A 20957-nucleotide genomic window follows, 5' to 3' on the forward strand; every position below is an offset into this window, starting at 1 on the left:
AAAGCACAAAGCAAGTTACAAAGGACCAACAATGACAGGAAGTACAGTGGTAATGCTCAAAACAGAGCGTAACAGGAACTTCTCACCCACCCCATCCCCTTGCCCCTCTCTACCCTATTACATTACACTTCACAGAGATAATTCTATTGTCAATGCACAAAGGACACACAAGAAAAACCTAGACGTCCAAATGAAACAGTAAGAATTCAAGTGACCAAAGGCCACTCCATTCTACCCACCGCCCTCAGAATCAGTGCATGCAGCCCTGCCTGTTGCCTTTCTCTACGTGGGGTTTATTACAACATCAATTAACAACAACAACAAAATAAAAAAACCCTTCATAATATTCTGAACCTCCAGGATACTCTATTTCACAACATTCTGCAGACCACTGGGTCAATAGCTTTCTTAAGGAATATTCAAAGTATAGTGACCACCAAAATATTTACATCAGACTGGCATCTTTCTGCCAAATGACCAGAAGCCATGATGCTCTATGTCATTTCTAAAGGTATTACAGATCCAGGCCTTATTTATATTCCTTTCCAACCCCTGTGAAAGCCTGTTTCCTTCTCCCAAAAGAAACAACTTCCCAAGGGTGCCGCTTTTCAATCCCATTACAAGTAAAAATCCTGTTCCCATCCATGCAGTATATGTAATATTAGAAAAAAAATCCCTTTGCAAACTTGGACTGAATATGCCAGAAAGATGCCTAATATAAACTAAATCACTAATGGTCTGCGTTGGGCCCAATTGTGAATTTACTTATAAAAATATCACCAACTCCACAAATTAAACCTCAAAGACACTGTGCAGATTATAAATACTGACCACCAAATGGGAACATAAATTTAAAACTGAGGACAGTTTATTATCTGATAGTCCACACAGAGGAATTATCTCCTTTAAAAGTGATAGAATTCAGTGACCGAATTCAGCTATTCCCAAGGCCAACACGCAAACTCCAAACAGCCAATGTCTCCAGACATTGCCAGATATATGTCCTCTGGGGGGCAAAATCACCCCCAGTTGAAAATCACTGTCTTAGAGTGTAATCTCTAATGTAAAATTTTTTATTTGGCACCCAGTGATGTGAATAGGTTATGGGGTCACCAGAGAGGATCACTGCTCTGCCAGAGAAAGCAGGCAGAGCGTTGAACTGTGAGGTAGAAAAGTCATATGAAAACATCAGAAATGCTTTGAACGGAGAGAACGAAAATATCAAACATAACTCCCTGCAAAGTATATCTTCTACACCTCCTTTCAGGTTTCCCTTTTGCTAAGGTCCTGCTTTTAAAACAACGCTAATATTTTCATTTCTGGTAAGAAGTGTTTCTGGTCCTTGAAAATTTTCAATGTGTAATTCTTGATCTAGAACAATAATTTTCCGACTATCTCTGTTAATAGACCGGTTTTTAAACTTCCAGTCTACTTCAGGCCAATGTGTGGTCCTACTGTGTGGACTGGGGTCCAAGAATTCAGCTGCTGTCTGAGGCTAGCACCATCCTAGGGTTCTAAACTCTGTTCAGTTTAAACACCTTCTGAACCCTTCAATGCTAACATTTATTTACAAGCCAATTTACAATTTTTTGATTATCTCTTTTTGTTCAAGAGGCAGAAAGGAAAGTGTTTCTTTTTTTTTTTTTTTACCGTCTTTTGAAATACAACTATAGTAAAATTAAAGGAAGAATATTCATTTTGGATACTTTAACATAAGACAAAATTATGAAAGTGCCTTAAATATCTTTAATCCCTAATATTTCCTGCTCTTTCGACTTTTAAAGAAGTACAGTCTCTTTTGTTAGAATAATTGCATGGCTGCAAAGTGGGTGAAAAGCAGACTCGTTTTAAAAACCTGTTCTTCTAGTAACCTTCCCTTTCCCTCCAAAGGATCTTTTAAAAGGTAAACAATTTAGACATATAACTTGCTTATATTGGCTTACCCTTTCCCTCCAATTAAAGTTCTATTCATAAATGAAGTAAAGGAATGTCAGTGCTGGCTGCATTTCCAGGTTACACAGTAGTGGCTTCTTGGAAATGGCTGGAAAACGCATAGGAGCATTTTGAGTTTTGCCCAAATGCCTTGTTTTATGATCATAAAACAGGTTATTTGTGTGCACAGAATTGTTAAATCCCAAGCCAGACAGGGAAACCACCCAGACCTGGGCTCTCAGGCTCCCTTCCCGGGGCTAACTTAAAATTTAATTCAACGGGGCAAGTCACAGTGCCATAAGGAAACTTTCAGCTCATTTCCATGCTTGTCTGCACATAAACACGCCCAGCCTTTAACACTGCAATCTTAGATTTAGAAAGTAATTTTTACAGTCATATAGCCAGACGACCGTGTCTGCCTTATATCAAGGAAACTTTCTCCTTAATACTTCACCAGAAAATTAAAGTATGGAATTCATTAGAAGAGGCTTGGCAGAAGTAAGATTGATCTCAAAACTTAATATATTCTTGCCCACCTTTTCAGAGCAAGAGGATGACGACATAGGAATGCAGAAAGATTGAGACACTATGAAAAAAGTATGGAGATTTTGTTATCTTCCTTCAAACCAGAGTTTGGATGCATGGCAGGAAAAACGGGACGCCTCAGAGCCAACCTTGATTCACTCAGAAAGCTTTCAGAAATCAAGGGCGGCACTAAAAAGTCCTTTGAGTCACAGAATCCAACCTCCACCATGTAGTCTAACAGAAATGCAAATAACAGTGAAAAAACGTTCTTCTCAGGGTTCCACAAAATTGGACAAAGGGTGGCTTTCAACCACAGGACTGGCAAGAACAAATTCTAAACCCTCTTCTCCACTAATTTATTGCTACATAAGCATCTCTCCATCTGATAAGCTGGGCTGAATTTGGGGTCTATCATCTGAATCCTCTCCGCCGGGGTCGTTTTCCTCACCAGACTCCACGTAGATTGGCCAGTCATTGTCTGTGTCACTCTTTTCTTGGCTCTCGGACGAAGCCTCCACCAGGCTAAGGTTGATGGGCATCAATTCGTCATCATCATCATGTGTGTCTGTAACGCAGGTGCAGCTGTCACACAGCCCGAAGCGCCGCAGCCCCTGCGACAGGTGACTTGTGAAGGTTCTTCTGCAGCCCTTGCAGATAATTGGACGGTTGGACCTATGGACCTAAAATCACCAGCACAGTAAATGTCACAGAAAAGGGGTTGAGTCATGGCCTTCAGGGCCCCATGAGACATGGTCCCTGGCTGGCCCTCCAGTCTCATTTCTCACCACTCTCCCTCTTGCTCTCTCTGCCAGTCTCAGCCTCACCAAGGTCCTTTCCACCCCAGGGCCATCGGACATGCGTGGAGTGTGCCCTCCTCCCCACGGTCACCCCTCCCTCCTTACTAATGCCTTTTTTATCCACCCCCCAGCTGTGCCGCGCAGCTTACGGGGATCTTAGTTCCCCAACCAGGGATGGAAACCCACGTCCTCGGCAGTGAAAGCTCAGAGTCCTAATCACTGGACCGCCAGGGAATTCCCACTAATGACTTTCAAGGAAGTCTTCTCTGATACTCCAGGCCAGATTAGGTCCCCCAGCTATATAGTCTCACCTATACTTCTCCCTTTGTTTTATTTCTAACAAATCATTGGTAAAATTCCCTAGATTCTAAGCTCCAAGAGGTCACGGACTATCCTCATTCATGTTCTCTGTCCTCTGTCACATTTGTTACTATATCCCTAGTGCCTGGCACATAAAGGGCACTCAGTGAACCGATTAGGATTTTAGGCATGGTCTCTTACATACCTTGGATTGTTTAGCCATTAGGAAGGCAGATTTGCCAGACAGTGTATTCTCTAAAAGTGTCAGCAGACGCTTCACCCTTGATTTTTTCATTGATAAATGCATTCCTTACTTATGAAAAGAGCTTTGCATACTAGAAAAGAGAACCTAATCTCCTACTCCGTGCAGCTCCTTATGAGGGCAGCAGTCCCAGGGGTCCCCTCTGTATAAGGAGCTATCTTTCTAATGCATGCACTTTTCAGGAACTCCAGCCAATAGGGGATCTGTGAATCAATCAGAGCCTCTCTTTTAGAGAGCTCTGGATGCAGGATACACACAAGAGGCAGTGACAGAGAGAGGCTGATGTAGAAGAAGGGTCAACAACAATACCCAGGTTGCTGGAGTTGCCGTTACATCCTGACCTATGTCCCTGCTTCCCCTGAGGTTTCCTGGGCTTCCTATGCTAAACCCCCAATGCCTGAGCCAACCCGAGTGTGTATGTGACCCTTGCAACCTGATGGAGCCTTTGAAGACTACGTCTTTGGGCTGCAGTAGACTGGGCCTCGTACAAGGTGGAAAAATAGAGGGAATGAGGATTCCAACCAATGAAACATCTTAAAGGTACCCAGGGACCTATTGTTGTCAAGATGGACTGGAGATATAATTTGAAGAAAAAAAAAAAGACAAACAAAAACTTAAGGCCTTGGGGTAAGGCCACTCTCAGACAAGTATGCTAGGGCCAGCACGGAGAGCAGAGGCAGTCAGTAACCTTGTATTTATCTTAAATCTGGATTCTTTCGAAACCATAATTCACATACCATAAAATTCACCCTTTTAAAGTGTACAATTCAGTGGTTTTAAGTATACTCATAAGGTTGTACAACCGTCACCACCATCTAATTCCAGAAATTTTCATCACTCCATAAAGAAAGCGTGTGCGCATTAACCGTCATGCCTCTTCCATCCCCCATGCCCCAACCACTAATCTACTCTCTATCTCCATAGGTCTGCCCACTTTTTATATTTCATATAAACGAGATCACATAATAGGTGGCCTTTTGTGACTGGCTTCTTTCACATAGCATAATGCTTTCAAGGTTGTTCCATGCTGTAGCATGTATCAGGAACTCATTTCATTTTATGGCTGAATAAAATGTATCCATCGTACAGATATGCCACATTTTGTTTATTCATTCATCAGTTGATGGACATTTGGGTTGTTTCTACTTTTTGGCTATTATGAATAATGCTGCTATGAACATCTGTATGCAAGTTTTTGTGTGAATGTCTGTTTTAGTTCTCTTGTGTAGAATTGCTGGGTCCTAATGGTAACTTTATGCTTAACCTTTTGAGGAACCGCCAAACTCTCTTCCACAGTGGCTGCACCATTTTATGTGCCCACGAGCAGTATATGAGGGTTCTAGTGTCTCCACATCCTTGCCAACACTTTGTTACTATCTGTTTTTGTTTTTTTTATTATTATTATAGCAATCCTAGTTTGTGTGAAGTGGCATCTCATCGTGGCTGTGATTTATATTTTCCTAGTGACTAATCATGTTGAGCATCTTGTCATGTGCTTATTGGCCATTTGTTTATCTTCTTTGGAGAAACGTCTATTCACATCCATTGTTTAATTGGGTTGTCTTTTTATTGTTGAATTATAAGAATTCTTTTTTTTTTTTTTTTTTTTTTGCGGTATGCGGGCTTGTCACTGCTGTGGCCCCTCCCATTGCGGAGCACAGGCTCCGGACGCGCAAGCTCAGCGGCCATGGCTCACGGGCCCAGCCGCTCCGCAGCATGTGGGATCTTCCCAGACTGGGGCACGAACCCGTGTCCCCTGCATCGGCAGGCGGACTCTCAACCACTGTGCCACCAGGGAAGCCCAAGAATTCTTTATATATTCTGGTTATTAGATCCTTAGCAGATAAATGATTCACAAAGATTCTTCTCCCATTCTGTGGGTTGTCTTTTCACATTCTTGATAGTGTCTTTTGAAATCCAAACCATTTTCATGTTGGATTTTCCAAAGACTGATTGCCTTGCTCAAAGACGATCTTAAATGCAATGCCTTTCTAAATGGCCTGAATGCTTTTTAGCAGGTAGGAATCACCCACTCACATGGGAGACAGAATCCTAGGCGGCAGCCAGTGGGAGGGGAGGTCCGCTTGGGCTGGGGTCCTCTTTGCTGCTCACAGGTAGCCCTATAACTGGCAGTATATCTCTTCCCCACCCCGGGGTGCTGAGGTTGGGTGGGAAACCGAGAATGCAGCTTACCTCTGGCATCACACCACAGGGAACAGACCCACAATCCCCTGTCTAAGCCTCAGTGTTCTCTGCCTTTTGACAACCATTCCTGACTAGGATCTAAACTTTCTTAACTTTCCTCCTAAGCAAACTAGTCTGTTACCATATAAGTTTTAACTTTCTCTAAGTGCCACCAACCCAGGTGTAATTTAGTAGCAGAAATACATGTTTAAAATTCTCTGGAAATACCCCAGTGGACAGAGAAGAGAAATACAGGCTGGCCTTGTCCTCACATTAGACGAACGTCATGAACCACCGCCACTCCCACCCCACCGTCCCGAGAGAACCGCCAGCTCCTCCACTTACGCTGAGCGCGTGGCCCCGCAGATGCTCCTGGCGGGTGAACCTCTTGCCGCAGGTCTCACAGGGGTAGGGCCGCTCCCCTGTGTGTGAGCGGATGTGACGCTTAAGGATGCCCTTCTGTTTGGCAGTGTAGGGGCAGAAAGGACACTTGTGCAGCTTGATGGGCACCACCAGCACACCACCTGGGGAACCAAATGGTACTGTAAGCAGCAACAACACTGGCCGCCCTCCGATGGATGGGATCCAGAGCAGGGGAGTTCGACCAGCCCAGGTCGAGAAGAAGGACCCCAACTCCACCAGCAGCTAACAGCGAAACAGTGTCTGCAAATTGCCACTCTGGCTCCCAGTCAGCCAGAGGAGAAGGTGGGCTTCTGATATAAGATTGCAAGGAATGCTGTAAGGCCTCAGCTTTGAAACTCTCTGTGGCTCACAGTTAGAAAACACAGCTTATATTACAACCTTAGAACACATATATCTTCATGTGGACAACTTGAAAAGCTTCCCAAAGTAATACTCAATCTGATAATGTCTATTCTCTTTGATTTCATTTTAGGACAATAATGATTGAGACCCTGTTCTAGACTGAATTTCATCCCCCTCAAATTCATACATTGAAGCCATAACCTCCAGTGTGACTATATATGAAGACAGGGCCTTTAAGGAGGTAATTAAGGTTAAATGAGGTCGTAAGGGTAGAGCTCGAATCTGGTACGACTGGTGTCCTTATAAGAAGAGGAAACTATGCCAGAGATGGCTTTCTCTCCCTACTCTTGTACAGAGGAAAGGTCATGTGAGGACCAGCAAGAAGGCAGTCGTCTGCAAGCCAGAAAGAGAGCTCTCACCAGACACCAACCCTGCTGGCACCTTGATCTTGGACTCTGCACCTCCAAAACTGTGAGACAATAAATTTCTGTTGTTTAAACTGCTCAGTCTGTGGTATTCTGTTATGGTTGCCTGAGCTGGCTAATACAAACCTCCTGAGTTGATTTAATGATCCTCAAAAGTTTGAAAAAACTATTATGATGGAACAGACCACTGGGTCAGTATTCATGCTTTCTTTGACAGCAGCTCCTAATAATAGCTTCCAGGCATGTGTAGAAGTGATTTGCTATGATGCAGACCCTACATTGTTTGGAGTTCATATTAGCTCTATATATCTGAAATCATCAAATATCTTAAAAATTCACTTAAATATTTTAGAACTCTTTTTTTTCCACCTTGCTCATACACCCGTTAAGGTGACAACATGATTATCACCCACATGTATAAAAACTGTTCCTTTCAAGTTTCCTGAGTTACCCTTATTGTAGTATTCCAAGATTTGTCTCCTCTATCCATGCCCTTCAGAATTTTACAGACTTTGATCACATCATATTATATGTGGAGGCACTAGTAACTCAAACTTTCCAGGCACAGAAACCTGAGTTCAAGTCCTGGTTCTACCACTTACCAGCTGTGTGACCTTGCACATCTCACTTAACTTCTCTGTGCTTTACTCATCTGCAACATAGGGATGATAATAGTTCCCACCTCATAGGATTGTGGTAAGAATGAAATGAGGTAATGCCTAAAGCACAGCAGCTGGCATATAGTAAGCTCTCATAAATGTTAACCATTTTTGTCACATCATCATCACCTCGGTGTTTCTTTTCTGATTAAGCTGGCCAGGCTCCTGTGGTCTCTCTCAACACGGGAGTAACTCCTTTTCTCTGGGACCTTCTCAGGACACCTAATAGGGCTTTACCTTTCCTGAGGTGCTGCCAAAAGTATGGCAAACTGAATGTCAAGTGAGAACCCAACATCATTCTATGTATGGGTGAAGATTATTCTCTTTAGTTTCTAGCTCCCATCCTGATAATGCTTAACATTTTGCGTAATCTATAGTGACTCCAAAATCTGTTTCCCAGAATAAAAGCAGCAGCTCATGGCTCAACACTGCATATATATGTTGGATTATTTGTTTGTCACTGATCACACTGGTGCTGAGATGCCAGTTTCCTGCTCACTCCTCTGGTACGGTGGACTCTTCCCGTCATTTATCCCCATCAGCCTGGCATTTTACTATCACCTTCTTCCTGACTATAAAGACATTCAGTAAAATGGGTCCAGTGTTAATCCTTGGAAAAAAACAACTGTTAACTATTTTTCCATCAGAAAGGTATGAATTATCGCAACACTTTCCTTCCTCTCTTATGATCTGATTGCTCCAAAAAAAAAAAACAGTTCACCTGAATGCCTATTACATGCGAGGCACTGTGTCAAGGTGCATCTTTACCAAGATACCTGTTTCTTCCCTCAAGAAGTTAAGTCTAGCAGGAGAGAAAGACATGGAAACAAATTCATACAATATAATATAACACAGGCAAAGTTCAAAGTGATGAAGAAATGTAGAAAAGAAAGTAATGAATTCTCTCCTGGAGTTCAGAGAAGATTTCACAGGAGAGATGACCTTTGAGCAAGGTTTTAAAGGATGAATAGGAGTTCACTGGGAGTTTGAGAAAGAGAAAGGTATCTCAGGCAGGGGAACAACACATGCTTAGGCACAGAGGTAAATGAGAATATGAAATATTAAGTGGGGTGGAGGGGGATGAGGAATGAAGCCAAGGAAAGGGCAAGGAAAGGTCAAGAAGGTCACATTCATGCATTTATTCAACAAATTTATCCTGAGCACCTATGATGTGCCAGGCTGTGTTCTAAGCCCTGGGGATACAGCAGTGAACAGAAAAGACAAAAATCCCTGCCTCTGCAAAGCTGATATGTTAAGGAACTTGGACTTTATTCTCTAAGCAGGTGGGGTTTTAAGCTGGGAAGGTACAAGGTGAGACTTGACCTTTAAAGGATCCCTCTGGGGATAATGCAGGGGAAGGATTTAAGAGAGGCAAGATTAAAGGTAGGAAGTCCAGGTGGGAGGGGATGAGCAATGACATGAATTAAAGCCAGTGCTGTGGAGGTGGAGAGAAGGAGAAAGGTTTGAGAAGTAAAATTAATAGCACTCGATGACCACATTGGGGAGGAGAGAGCAGGGAAAGAGAAGATTCTAAATGACACTGATTCTGGGTTAGCTGACTTGGTGGGTGACGGTGGAATAAACCGAGGCAGGGAACACAGGAGGAAAAGCAGGTGCAGGATGGATGAGGAGGTCTGTTTGGGTTTTACGATGTTTGAGGCAGGCTCAGAACATCCACGGGGAAATATCTGGGTTAGACAGATAAATCTGGAGCTCAGGGAAAGAAGAGAAGCATACAGTTTTGAGAGTCCTCAGCAGATTGGAGTGGTTGCTTTAACTGAGGTCTGGCTCTCCCCTAAGCACCCTGCTTCCCTTAACCCACTGCCTTGACACCCTGGATCAGGGGAGGGTGGTCTTCCTTGTGCTTCACTGTCATCTCCAGACCACTGTCCCTCCCTCCTTCCTTAAAAACCCTAAGATCTTTTGGAGTTCATCCCATCAGATGATACTGCTACTCATCCTTGTTACAGTCATCCAGGGGCCCCTAGATCATCCCCTCACTCCTTGGAGATTTGATCACATTGCCTTCAGGCTCAACTCCTGGCATAATTCTTGGTGTGAATACCGAAAATGACCCTCGCCATACCCTGGCCTGTTCCCGGACCTCCTTTCTTCCAAAGTCCTTATCCTCCACTCCACCTCAGCCACCCAATCCTAGACAAAGAGCTCCCAACTCTGCCTGCATATTAGAATCATCTGGGAAGCTTAAAATGAAAATAAATACTGATATCCAATCCCCATCCCAAGCTAATGGGTGGGGTGGGACCCAAGCATCATATTTTTAAAGCATCCTTCCCAGTCTAATGTACGGACAGGGATGAGAATCATGACCCCAGGCCTAGATATTGCCAATAACTGTACTCACTCCATAACCCACATTTCAAGCGCTCCACTTTCCAATCACCGCTTTATATCTTTCCAGCTCACCCCGTAGGTGTTCCTTCTCTACCGGGACGTCCAAGCCATGGACTATACTTCCATTTTAGTGCCCTTCTCCTCCTCGAGTCCTCACTCCCCTCCTTCCCCAGCTGAGTGCCTATAGCCCATCAATGAAATCACTCCTTTGCATATGCCCTCAGCTGCCTTGGTCCACTGTCTCCCTCTATCCGTATTCATCTAGTTCAATATAACTCTCTGCCTATTCTGTAGGTGAAACAAGGCAAGTTCACGTCACTGGAAAAAAATGCACAACTCTGTTCCGGTCTCGCTTTAAATCAATCCAACCATCACCATCTGACTACTATAATATCAAAAGAGCCCTTGGGGGGCTTCCCTGGTGGCGCAGTGGTTGAGAGTCCGCCTGCTGATGCAGGGGACACGGGTTCATGCCCTGGTCCGGGAGGATCCCACATGCCGCGGAGTGGCTGGGCCCGTGAGCCATGGCCGCTGAGCCTGCGCGTCCGGAGCCTGTGCTCCGCAACGGGAGAGGCCACAACAGTGAGAGGCCCGCGCACCGCAAAAAAAAAAAAAAAGAGCCCTTGGTTCTGCCCAAGAACCCTAAGTATTTCCCTGGTTCATTCACTCTCCCACTCTTCTCAGTGACTATTTCATACCTTCCCACTGCTCAAATCTCCTACCCCTCCTACCCCTTCCTCACTGTCAGCTGCTGTCCTTGCTTCTTATTTCATTGAGAAGGAGGGGCAAGCAGAAGAGAATGTCTACATGGTCCCAGCCACCCCCCAACCTCCAATATGAACACATCTCATCCGCTTTCACTCCTGTTACTATGAATGAATTGTTCTCCCTCCCATCCAAGGCGAGACCATCCCTCCACTTATACATGGGACCCCCATCTCTCCTCGATCTATCCATTGTCCCTCACTCGTCCATTATCATTTATCTTCCTCTCTCCTGGATCATTCTCATCAGTAGAGAAATGCTTTTAGATCCTCCACCTTAATAAAAACCTTAACCTCATACGCCCTTTCAGCCGGAACTCAGAACCCCTGAGTTCTCTTTTAAGGCTACTCTGTTTGGTCTTTTGTTCACCACTTCATTGATACTGCTCATCAACGACCTCTCCATTACTAAACCCAATGATCAGTTCTCAATCTGCCTATACACAGTACTGGACATAGTTGATTTCCCCTTTTTCTTGAAACATTTTCTCCTCTTGGCATCTATCACTCTTTTGATTCCCTCCTACCTCACTGGCTGCCCCTTCTCTGTTTCCTTAGCTTGTTCCCCTATTTTCCTTACCTCTAAATGTTGGGTCAGGACTCAGTCCTTAAATCTCTTGTCTTCTCCTTCTAGATCTATAGGTTCATGGAACATAAAGGTTTTAAATTCCATGGACCCATTAATGACTCCCAAATTTATATCTCAGCTCTGATTTCTCCCCAGAACTCCAAACATATAGATGTAATTACTTACTGCACGTCTTCAATGGGATATCCAAAAGGCACCACAAACATAACATTTAAATCAATCACTCAAGCTAAAAACCTTAAGGTCACCTTTAATGCCTCTTTTTCTCATACCACTTATATAAGCCATTAGCAAATCTGGTCAGCTCTACCTTTCAGAGACAGTATAGTCCTAATCCAACCACATCTCACCTCTCTACTGCTACCACACTGATTCAAGGAGCACAGCCGTCACCTGGGTTATTGCAGTCACCTCCTAAACGGTCCTGCTGCTTCCACCTATGCTCCCCTCTAGTCAACAGGAGAGCAAGAGCGGAAGGAAGAGGCCCACTTAGGAGGTGACAGCACACAATACCCAGAGGGATCCTTTTAATATATGTCATCTGAAGTCACTCTCTGCCAAGAGCCTCTAGTGGATTTCCTTCTAAGAGCAATATTCAAAGGCCTTCTCATGGCCTTCAAAACCCTACCCAGTCCGCCCTCACTCAACCTCTCTGACCTTATCCCCCACAACTCTCTGCCTTGCCCACTCCACTCCAGCCACACCAGAATCATTGCTGTTCCTTTCATTCAGTTGCCAAGTGTGATCCTACACCTGGGCCTTTGCACCTTTCTCTTCCCTCTGCCTGAAATGTTCTCCCTGATAGCTCTACAGTTTGCTCACTTAAAGGCAACCTGTTAGAAAGGCCTTCCTGGTCAACACTAAATAAAACAGCATCCCCTTCACTTTCTATCAACTTTGTCCCTGCTTTAGTTCTTCTTCATACTATATATGTCCTTATTGGTTTATTGTCCGGCTCCCTACGCTAGAGTATCAGCTCCATGAGGACAAAGACTGTCTTCTGTTCACTGCGATGAATAGTGCCTGGAATATAGGAAGTACTCAGTAAATCTCTGTTAAATGAATGAATGAACAGGAATAAGATGTTGAAGAAGCAAGGCAATGGTGGAATGCTGACACACTTACATTAAATGACCCCATGATAAGGCTGAAAAGGAATGGGCAGGGACTTCCCTGGTGGCGCAGTGGTTGAGAGTCCGCCTGCCGATGCAGCAGACACGGGTTCGTGCCCCGGTCCGGGAAGATCCCACATGCCGTGGAGCGGCTGGGTCCGTGAGCCATGGCTGCTGAGCCTGCGCGTCCGGAGCCTGTGCTCCGCAACGGGCGAGGCCACAACAGTGAGAGGCCCGCGTACCGCAAAAAAAAAAAAAAAAAAAAAGGAATGGGCAGAAGTAAGAGCAATGGGTACATGTAGTGTCAGAAGCCAGGGGAGGAAAGAATTTCAAGAAGGAAAGATCAGAGTTAACTACCAAGAGTAGTCAAGAAAGATAACACCTGAAAATCACTCCCTGGATCGGCCCTGGAAATGTATAGCTGACCTCTATGACAGTGGTTTCAGGGAAGGGGGAGTTGGTGGTAGTGTCAGAGCACAGTGGGCTGAGAAAAGATTGGGAAGTAAAACAGTGGAGGTGGCCGATATAGATGAACTTTTCAAGAAGCAATGGCAGGTGCTGGAGCTGGGGATGGGAGGTCCAGGGGAGAAGATGATAGGAGGACCATGTGCTTTGACAGTGTCTGCTAGTGTCAGAGATGAGCGATGTGAACACAGAACTACTGTAACAGCCTCCTGACCGTCTCCCTGCCCTCATCTCCCATCTCTGCACCATCTTGTGCTGAGGCCAAATTAATCTCTCCTGTCCACTCCCAAGCTCAGAAACTACTAAAAATCCTCCTGTGCCTACAGATAGAAACCCATATTTTAGCATTTAAGTTTTTCCATGATCTGACTACAATTTCTCCCCATGTCTTCTCTTCTTACCTTCAGATGCCACTTTTTTTTAAATTGAAATATAGTTTGATTTGCCATATTATGTTAGTTTCAGGTGTAAAGCAAAGTGATTGTTATACATATACATGTATTTTTTTCAGATTCTTTTCCATTATAGGTATAACAAGATACTGAATAGAGTTCCCTGTGCTATACGGTAAGTCCTTGTTGTTTATCTCTTTTATATTTAGTAGTGAGTACTCAGATGCCACTCACAAAAAGCCTCTCTGACCTACCAGTAGGAAGCCAGTTCTGCTTCTGGACCACACAGTGCCATTTACACACCTCTTAACTCCTCTAAGACACCATCAGTTCTTTGAGAGCTGGAGCCACATCTGACTTATCTTTGTATCTTCACAAGGAAGGTGCTCAGATATTTAAGCAAATAAAGGAATAACCAAACAAATCAGTCCTACTCTGTGCCTTGGCGCTTGGAATAAATGTAGCCCAGAGCCAGGTGAACCGAATCAACACCTGGCGGACAACAGGCATGGCAAGCGGCTGGGATGGCTGCCTTGCCACAGATCCCTGTAGCTGGAAAGCTGCCTCTACAGATGGACAGATGGACTTGAATGAGGGTGACATACAGTTGAATTACTATTTCTTGATACTTGTGCTTACAGGCAGAGGGGTTGACAGACTAAACCAGTGCACTGAAATCCTCTAATCGCTTGTACTGCCTTCACAGTTTGTTTTATGAGTGAAACGAAGCCAGCCAGGGTTGCTAGTATTAGCTGTGACATTTACCAGCTCTGCATTCTTAAGAAACTCACTAAACCCTCTTGGGTCTCAGTTTCGCCACACTTCCTCTACCTAACTCATGTGGCATTATGAGGGGCTGCTGGATGGGAAAGGGGGACACTGTCTGTGAAGTGCTACTATATACACGAAAATTAGATTTCAACAAGTTCCCACAGTGTAGTCACTGAAAACAACCACTACCTTTTACATGCTGGTTAAGCCACTGTCTCTGAGGACCAGAAACCGTACTTTCAAGTTTTTCAAGTCAAGTTTTAATCAGACATACAGAGCATTCTTGATTTTTTTAAAAATGAAATTTAGATGCAGGAATGAAGTAATCTTTCATTAAAAACTGTAAAAATGAAAAAAAAAAGAAAGAAATTAGAAGTCTTCAGACAGACTCAGTTTTCCTGGGTCTCTCCTACGTGTTCATGTTATTAAATTTCTGTTTGATTTTCTCCTGTTTAAAAAGTCTCCCAAAGGATACAAGAAATTTACTCATATAAAACCAAATTCAACTCTAAAATATTCTCCAGTAAATCACACCATCAACTACAACATGTTAACTGAGTGTCTACGTGGGCCAGGCACCATGATTGACACAAAGAAGGATAAATTTCCTACTTGTATAGAACATGTTCTCATATGTGAGAAAAAATTCTGAAAACCTTTTCATTTGGTCCTCAACCCTGTGAGAAAGGCAAGGTGGGGGTGATTATCTCCTGAACAAAAAGCGTTCAGAGAAATTTCATGATTTAACCAAAGTCTCTCTGCTGGTTAGTGGAAGAGAATGGGTTCTTTCCATGTCTCCATACTGCACTCAACATGCTTATACTCTAGTTGCAGAGGTAAAAGACAAACATACGTGAAGAGGCAATGCCCTGCACACAGCAGGTGCTCAATTAATACCTACTGGCGGTGGTGGCAGTGATAACATGGCGATAACACTGGCAGTGGTGATGGTGGTGATGAGGATGACAGTAGTGACAGTGCCAGTGATGAGGATGACAGTGGGAGACCAGAGGGCACACAAGTGCGTGCTAAATGAGTGGCAGACGATGGAGGCTCGTGGAGCTCACCTGAGTCCTCTCCATACCAGTCAGTCTGCACATCCATCATGGAACTCATGGCTGCTACTTCTGCACCACCTGGTCTTCCCTCCAAACTCCGAGAAAAGTGTTGGTCCGCGTCCTCTTTGCTCTGGACAGCACCGTGGCGCAGGAGCGCCTCCAGGAATTGCTTCACATGGTAGTTACTATAAGCCAAGTCGACCGCCTGGCCTCTGGGCAAACCCTCCTCCCCGTGGGCCAGGCTCAGCGGGGCAGTACGCTGCTGCAGCTGTCCACCCACCTCCACCTCCACTTCCTCGGCATCGAACTCCACCTTGGGCTCCATCTGTTTGGGTCGAATGGAGCGGTCACTGTCCACTGAGCCACTGCCCTGGCTGTCTTTCCCCACCAGTGCCAGAGGGTGGCAGCCTCTGCAGTCACCACAGGGGGACTCTCTGGGCCGATCCACACTCTCTTCCCCCTCGGCTGGAGAGACCAAGCTCTTGGTCTCACAGGAGGTCCCTTCCCTGCCTGAACTGGGGCTTCCACTGTCCACCCGATGAGGCGCTGCTGCCGCTGCCGCTGCCGCTGCTGCCACTGCTGCAGCCACAGCGGCCTCCTTCTCCATCTTTCCGCAGATGTCTAGGGATGATCTGATGTATGTCTTGCAGAAGTTCACCACGTCGTTCATCTGCAGGTAGCTGGCAGCCGACATAACTTCAATCACGTTCTCTCCACACAAATCCAACTTCCCAGAATAGAGGAAGTCTAAGATGGTGGAGAAGGCGTCGGAGGTGACGATGTCCAAGGAGGCGGTGCTGTGCCGCCCGCTATCCTGGATGTAGTGAATGAGCAGGGCTCGGAAATAGCCGCTGTTGGCAAACAAGATGTTCCTGTGGGCCTTGAAGATCCGCCCTTCCACAATGATGCTGCAGTCACAGAAAAAGTCCCTCTGCCGCTGTTCATTCAATTCCCCCAAGAGCTTGGCGTAATAGGATTGCATCTCCATTTCTCCACCAGCTGCTGCCGCTTGGAGGAACCTGGATCTCTGCCAAGATTTTTTTTTTCAGTTAATTCACAAATCCCAACCTTATAAATAAGATGTTCGTTTTTTGTTTGTTTTGTTTTGTTTTTCTTTTAATTCTTCCATAAACCCTGGTTGAGTAATGTCTTTATAATATGGGCTGTTTGCGATCTAACAAAAATCAAAGGTTGTCTAACTGGGTTAACTGATGAAAACAAGAAAAGTAACTATTCCTAACTGTACATGGGTGCAGTACTTAGTATTTTACATGGATTCTTTCAATGAATTTTTATAAAAACCCTACAAGTAAGTACTAATATTATACGTTACAATATTGTACTTATTAATACTGTACTTTTGAGACTCAGAGAGGCTAGGAGATGATCCAGCTGCAACAGAGCCAGGACTCAAAACCTCCAGAGTTCATGCTCTTATAAATTACATTCTACTTTCTTCAAGGCTCAAAATATAGATAATACCTGAATCTAAGAATTACAGTCTCCAGGGAAGTCTCCAGTGTCCCAATACAGAACTAGAGACTGGCAAGTACAGTCTCAGCTCACACCCATTACCATAAGTTTGTGGAAACATTTAGTGGATGGTTGGGCTAGCCAGCATGCATTCATCATTCTTATGGTTTTAGTGCCCTTTTTGTCTTTGGTGGAATCATCCTTGGCCCCAACCACAGCCAACGTGCTTTGCATAACGCTGGCACCATCCCCAGGCTCCGGACGTGTAAGAGGTAACATAGGCTAAAACCATCAACACATCTTACCCTCTGACCACAGTGACTGGCTCAGAGACGGTCATGTGACTTGGTCAGAGCCAATGAAAAGCAATGAAATGTTTGCTGGGGTCTCCAAAAAAGAGCACTCTCTGTGGGCATGTGGGATGTGAGGGATGCTGCTGCCACACCACAAGGGGAACCAGACTAACACAGATGACAGCCCAGCTCAAGCAGGAGCAACAGATGGAGCCCAGGAACACCATCTGAGCCCCAGCTCATGCTGTGCCAGAAGCCAATTGAGTCCCTTTTTGCTTTAGCTGGTCTGAGTTGGATTTTCTATCTCTTACAACAGAGACACTCCTAATTGATTGACTCCACAACCCTTGGTTCTCTCCTCTGTATTTTTATGTCCTGGACCTTCTCTGTCAGTGGACTATAAGCCCTTTGAAGGCATGAGCCGTGTCTTACTTCATAGATTTCCCCCACAGCTTCTGGCAGAGTGCTTTGGACAAAGTAGGTTTGCTAAATACAAAGGAATACTCCTTTCTTACCTGCTAAGTAGAACAAGTATAAATCAAGTTTAAAATCCATCTGCTAATGAGGAAGACAGAAGCTGACCTACCCCGAGCTCTCCTCTCCATCTTTTCCCATCACACAAAGCATGCAGCCATCCATCAACTTACCCCTTTTATTTACTGACCCACTGAGCTCTGAGAAGTTCCTACATCTTCTCCCTCTATCGGAATCCCAAAAGGCCTAGTTAGAGCTGCCAACCACAGCTAACAACTCTTCAGCACTCTTTCTTTCTACAAATGGAACACAACAATTACCTCACCCAACAGAAATGAGGCACCTCCACCCCCCAGAAAGACTCTTTCCACTGGCCAAATAGATCCCTCAAGGCCTACGTGCTAACCAAACAGACTTTACTCATAAAAGACCAACAACCTCGTTAAATGCCAATTTACACCTACTTTACACATATTTATAACAAGTGATGCATTAAGTTTAGAAGCTAGAGAACCTGTTAGGAAAAGAAGTAGAGGAGCCTCTCTAAGCAAGTAAACTGACAAACTTAAAAGTGAGAACTGACAGCTAGGAAAAGGTAAAAAAGTTATAAAAAACAGACCCAGAAATTTTTTCAAAATATCAGCCTGAGGCCACTTGACTAAGGGTATTAAATGCTCCTACATATTCAAAATGGCCTGAGGACATCACTAAACTATAGCCCAGGGCTATAATAGGTGGGACTAAGTCATCAAGATGATTCTTTTTATATTCATTTTAGACTCAAGGAAGTTACAATTTGGGGAATTGTTTTTTTCATCCAAAGTAGTCATAATTAACATTTTCATTCAGAAAGGAAGAGAACTGTCAGATATCTGAAAAATTCTACTCTTCCCAAATAAATCAGCTCTGAACGTTTTCACAGGACTAAGATTTCACTGTCATTCTCACCTCTTCCAGCCACTCCAAACCTTCCTGGCTTTGGCAATCAAAATATTAAGGGGAAAACAAGACACAAGAGAATGCTACATTGAAATACCACATTCTGTTCTTCCTCAGAACTGAAAGAAAACCTATCAGACTGGCAAAATCACATTTTTCAATGTAATAATATCCACTGTTGATGGAACTGTCCTTTGGAACACCATTTTAGAGGGGAATTTGGCAATATTTATCAAAACTTAAAATGTACACATCTTTTGTCCCCAAAATTTCATGGCTAAAAACTTACCCTTTTGAATGTATTCCCAAAAGTACATCAAGTCAAAAGTACAGAGATATCCATTGCATGAGGTTTTTGTTCAAGTGCAAAAGTAGAAACAATCTGAACGTCCACCAGTAGGGGACAAATTAAATCAACGAGGTACAGTCACACAGTGGAATACTATGCAACCATGCATTCAATGAGCTAGAGCTGTCTGTGTTCCTATAAAAAAGTCACCAAGATATATTAAGGAAAAAGGCAAGATTCAAAACAAAATGTACAGTATGATCCGATCTATGTACATGTTTCTGCTGGTATATGTAAGAATTTTTTTCTGGAAGGTTTTATGAGCAAGAATTAACAGCAGATATCCTTGAGGAGAGGGACTAGGGGTAAGAGGTGTGTGGAAGGACCTTCATTTTTCATTTATAAACTTTCTGTACTGTTAGGATCTTTTACTGTGTGCATATATTGCTTTTTTTTTTCCTTTCCTTTTTAGCGAAGAAGAAAAAGGAGGAGGCGCAGAGGGATAAGGAGTTGGTAAATCAGAGAGATAAATACCTAAGTAGGCCCAATACTTCTTAACCTGTAGAATGGTCTTATCTACAGGGCCTCCTCCCAGGTACTTGCATTTTTTCACTGTAAGATGCTCCTTTCCAGCAATAATACCCAAAACCCATTTCCTCTGGCTTCCTCTCTGCAAACATTCTAGATTCTACCTGGTTGTATAAATACCCCCTGACTTTGCAAAACTCTATCCACATACTTTCTTCAAACCTTTCTCCAATCCTGCATCTGGCATACAATGTGGAAGTATTTATTCACATCAATCCCACTTGCCTTCAGTGCTCTGCATCCCTGGCACATGCTGAGCAGCACCACTTCTCCTGGAAAGGAAGCTCTTAGGGCACACTGCTCCCAGAAGCACATTCATCCACATTCTGGCAGTGACACTCCCAACCTTCCCACGGTTCCAATTCAATAGTTACTGGCTACAAGCAATGCCTGACACAAGGAAGATGCTAGGAGTAGAAAAATGAACCAAGTACAGCTCATGTCCTCCAGGAGAGGGCAGATGCCAACACTAGTACCTGCAACCAACTCCAACATACCCCCGGGGGGATCGCAAGACTTTCTTCACTCCAGTGCCAGAAGCAGCTTTGAACTCCACCCACTCTTTCTGACAACACTCCTCCAGTATCACCAACAGGAGAATCATGGACACCTGCTCATCAATTGGTAGCATGTACTGAGTGCTACTCCTCATGAAGCACTGTAAGAAATACTTCACAAGCATTAATTAATTTTAATCTCACAATAACTCAGTGCAGTAGATAAAATCATTATATCCTCTTTTTCAGAGAAGGAAATTGAGGTTCAGATTTACAGATAACACGCTGAAGCTAGGATTGGGACAGAGATTCGTTTGAATCCCAGAGTTGACATCCTTAACCACTATGCCAAATTGATTTCCCAAACCCTCCAGGAAACCGCGAGAAGGGCTGGAGAACTCACTCACTCCTTTCCCCAACGCATGGAGTGCTGGGGAACTACTCGGAAGAAGAGTTTCCACTTTCACAGAAAGTATTTCTGGGTCAACTGTATCGTTGATTCACCAGCTAAACTGATCGCAAGACAAGGGGATCCTTCCCCATCCGGAGCCAGACGACCCTGCAGAAATCACCAGAACCCGTTACTGTACATGGTCTTTGGCCCCCGAGGGTGAGAACCGAGGCCTTGCCCCTCCCATGGCTTCTCCCGGACAAAGTGACCATCGCTGCGACGGTCACTGCCCCAGCGACCTGGCGCCATCAGAATGAGCGCGTGCCCATACCACCCGCTGGACGACGCCCGGGGTAGGGGGCAACCCAATGTCAGGGAAGGAGGGGAGGGGGGGGTCAGTCATCGAGTGAGGGTTCGCCCGGCTGGGTCTGGGGATTCGCCAGGGCAGGACGGTCCGAGAGAGGCCGACCGAGGCGGAACATCCCTGCCCGCTGCCCACCTCGGGCCCCTCCCCGCGCCCCGAATCCTCCCCAAGCCAATGAAAGCGGCAGCGTAAACCCTCTTCTCAGCTCTCACCTTCCAGCGCGTTGCAGCCCCGCCGCCGCCGAGCTACGCGCACCGGCACGCCCCCTTTCATTCACCTGTCGCCCCCTCCGGT

At 44.7% G+C, this 20957-nt stretch overlaps 1 protein-coding gene across 1 annotated transcript; it reads right to left on the minus strand.

The window, feature by feature from the left end:
- Window positions 1-2819: 2819 nt before the first annotated feature.
- Window positions 2820-20922, minus strand: ZBTB8B (zinc finger and BTB domain containing 8B; the record flags this gene model as incomplete). Its single annotated transcript, XM_082832905.1, has 4 exons — window positions 20876-20922; window positions 15365-16382; window positions 6346-6524; window positions 2820-3137 (listed from the first exon to the last, which is right to left on the minus strand). The coding sequence occupies exons 2-4, from the start codon at window positions 16341-16343 to the stop codon at window positions 2820-2822; spliced, it is 1476 nt and encodes a 491-aa protein (XP_082689031.1). The 5' UTR covers window positions 16344-16382; window positions 20876-20922.
- Between the last annotated feature and the right edge of the window lie 35 nt (window positions 20923-20957).

The sequence above is a fragment of the Leucopleurus acutus genome (assembly GCF_964270905.1).
Source record: "Leucopleurus acutus genome assembly, chromosome: 2".
In the NCBI taxonomy this organism is placed as follows: Eukaryota; Metazoa; Chordata; class Mammalia; order Artiodactyla; family Delphinidae; genus Leucopleurus; species Leucopleurus acutus.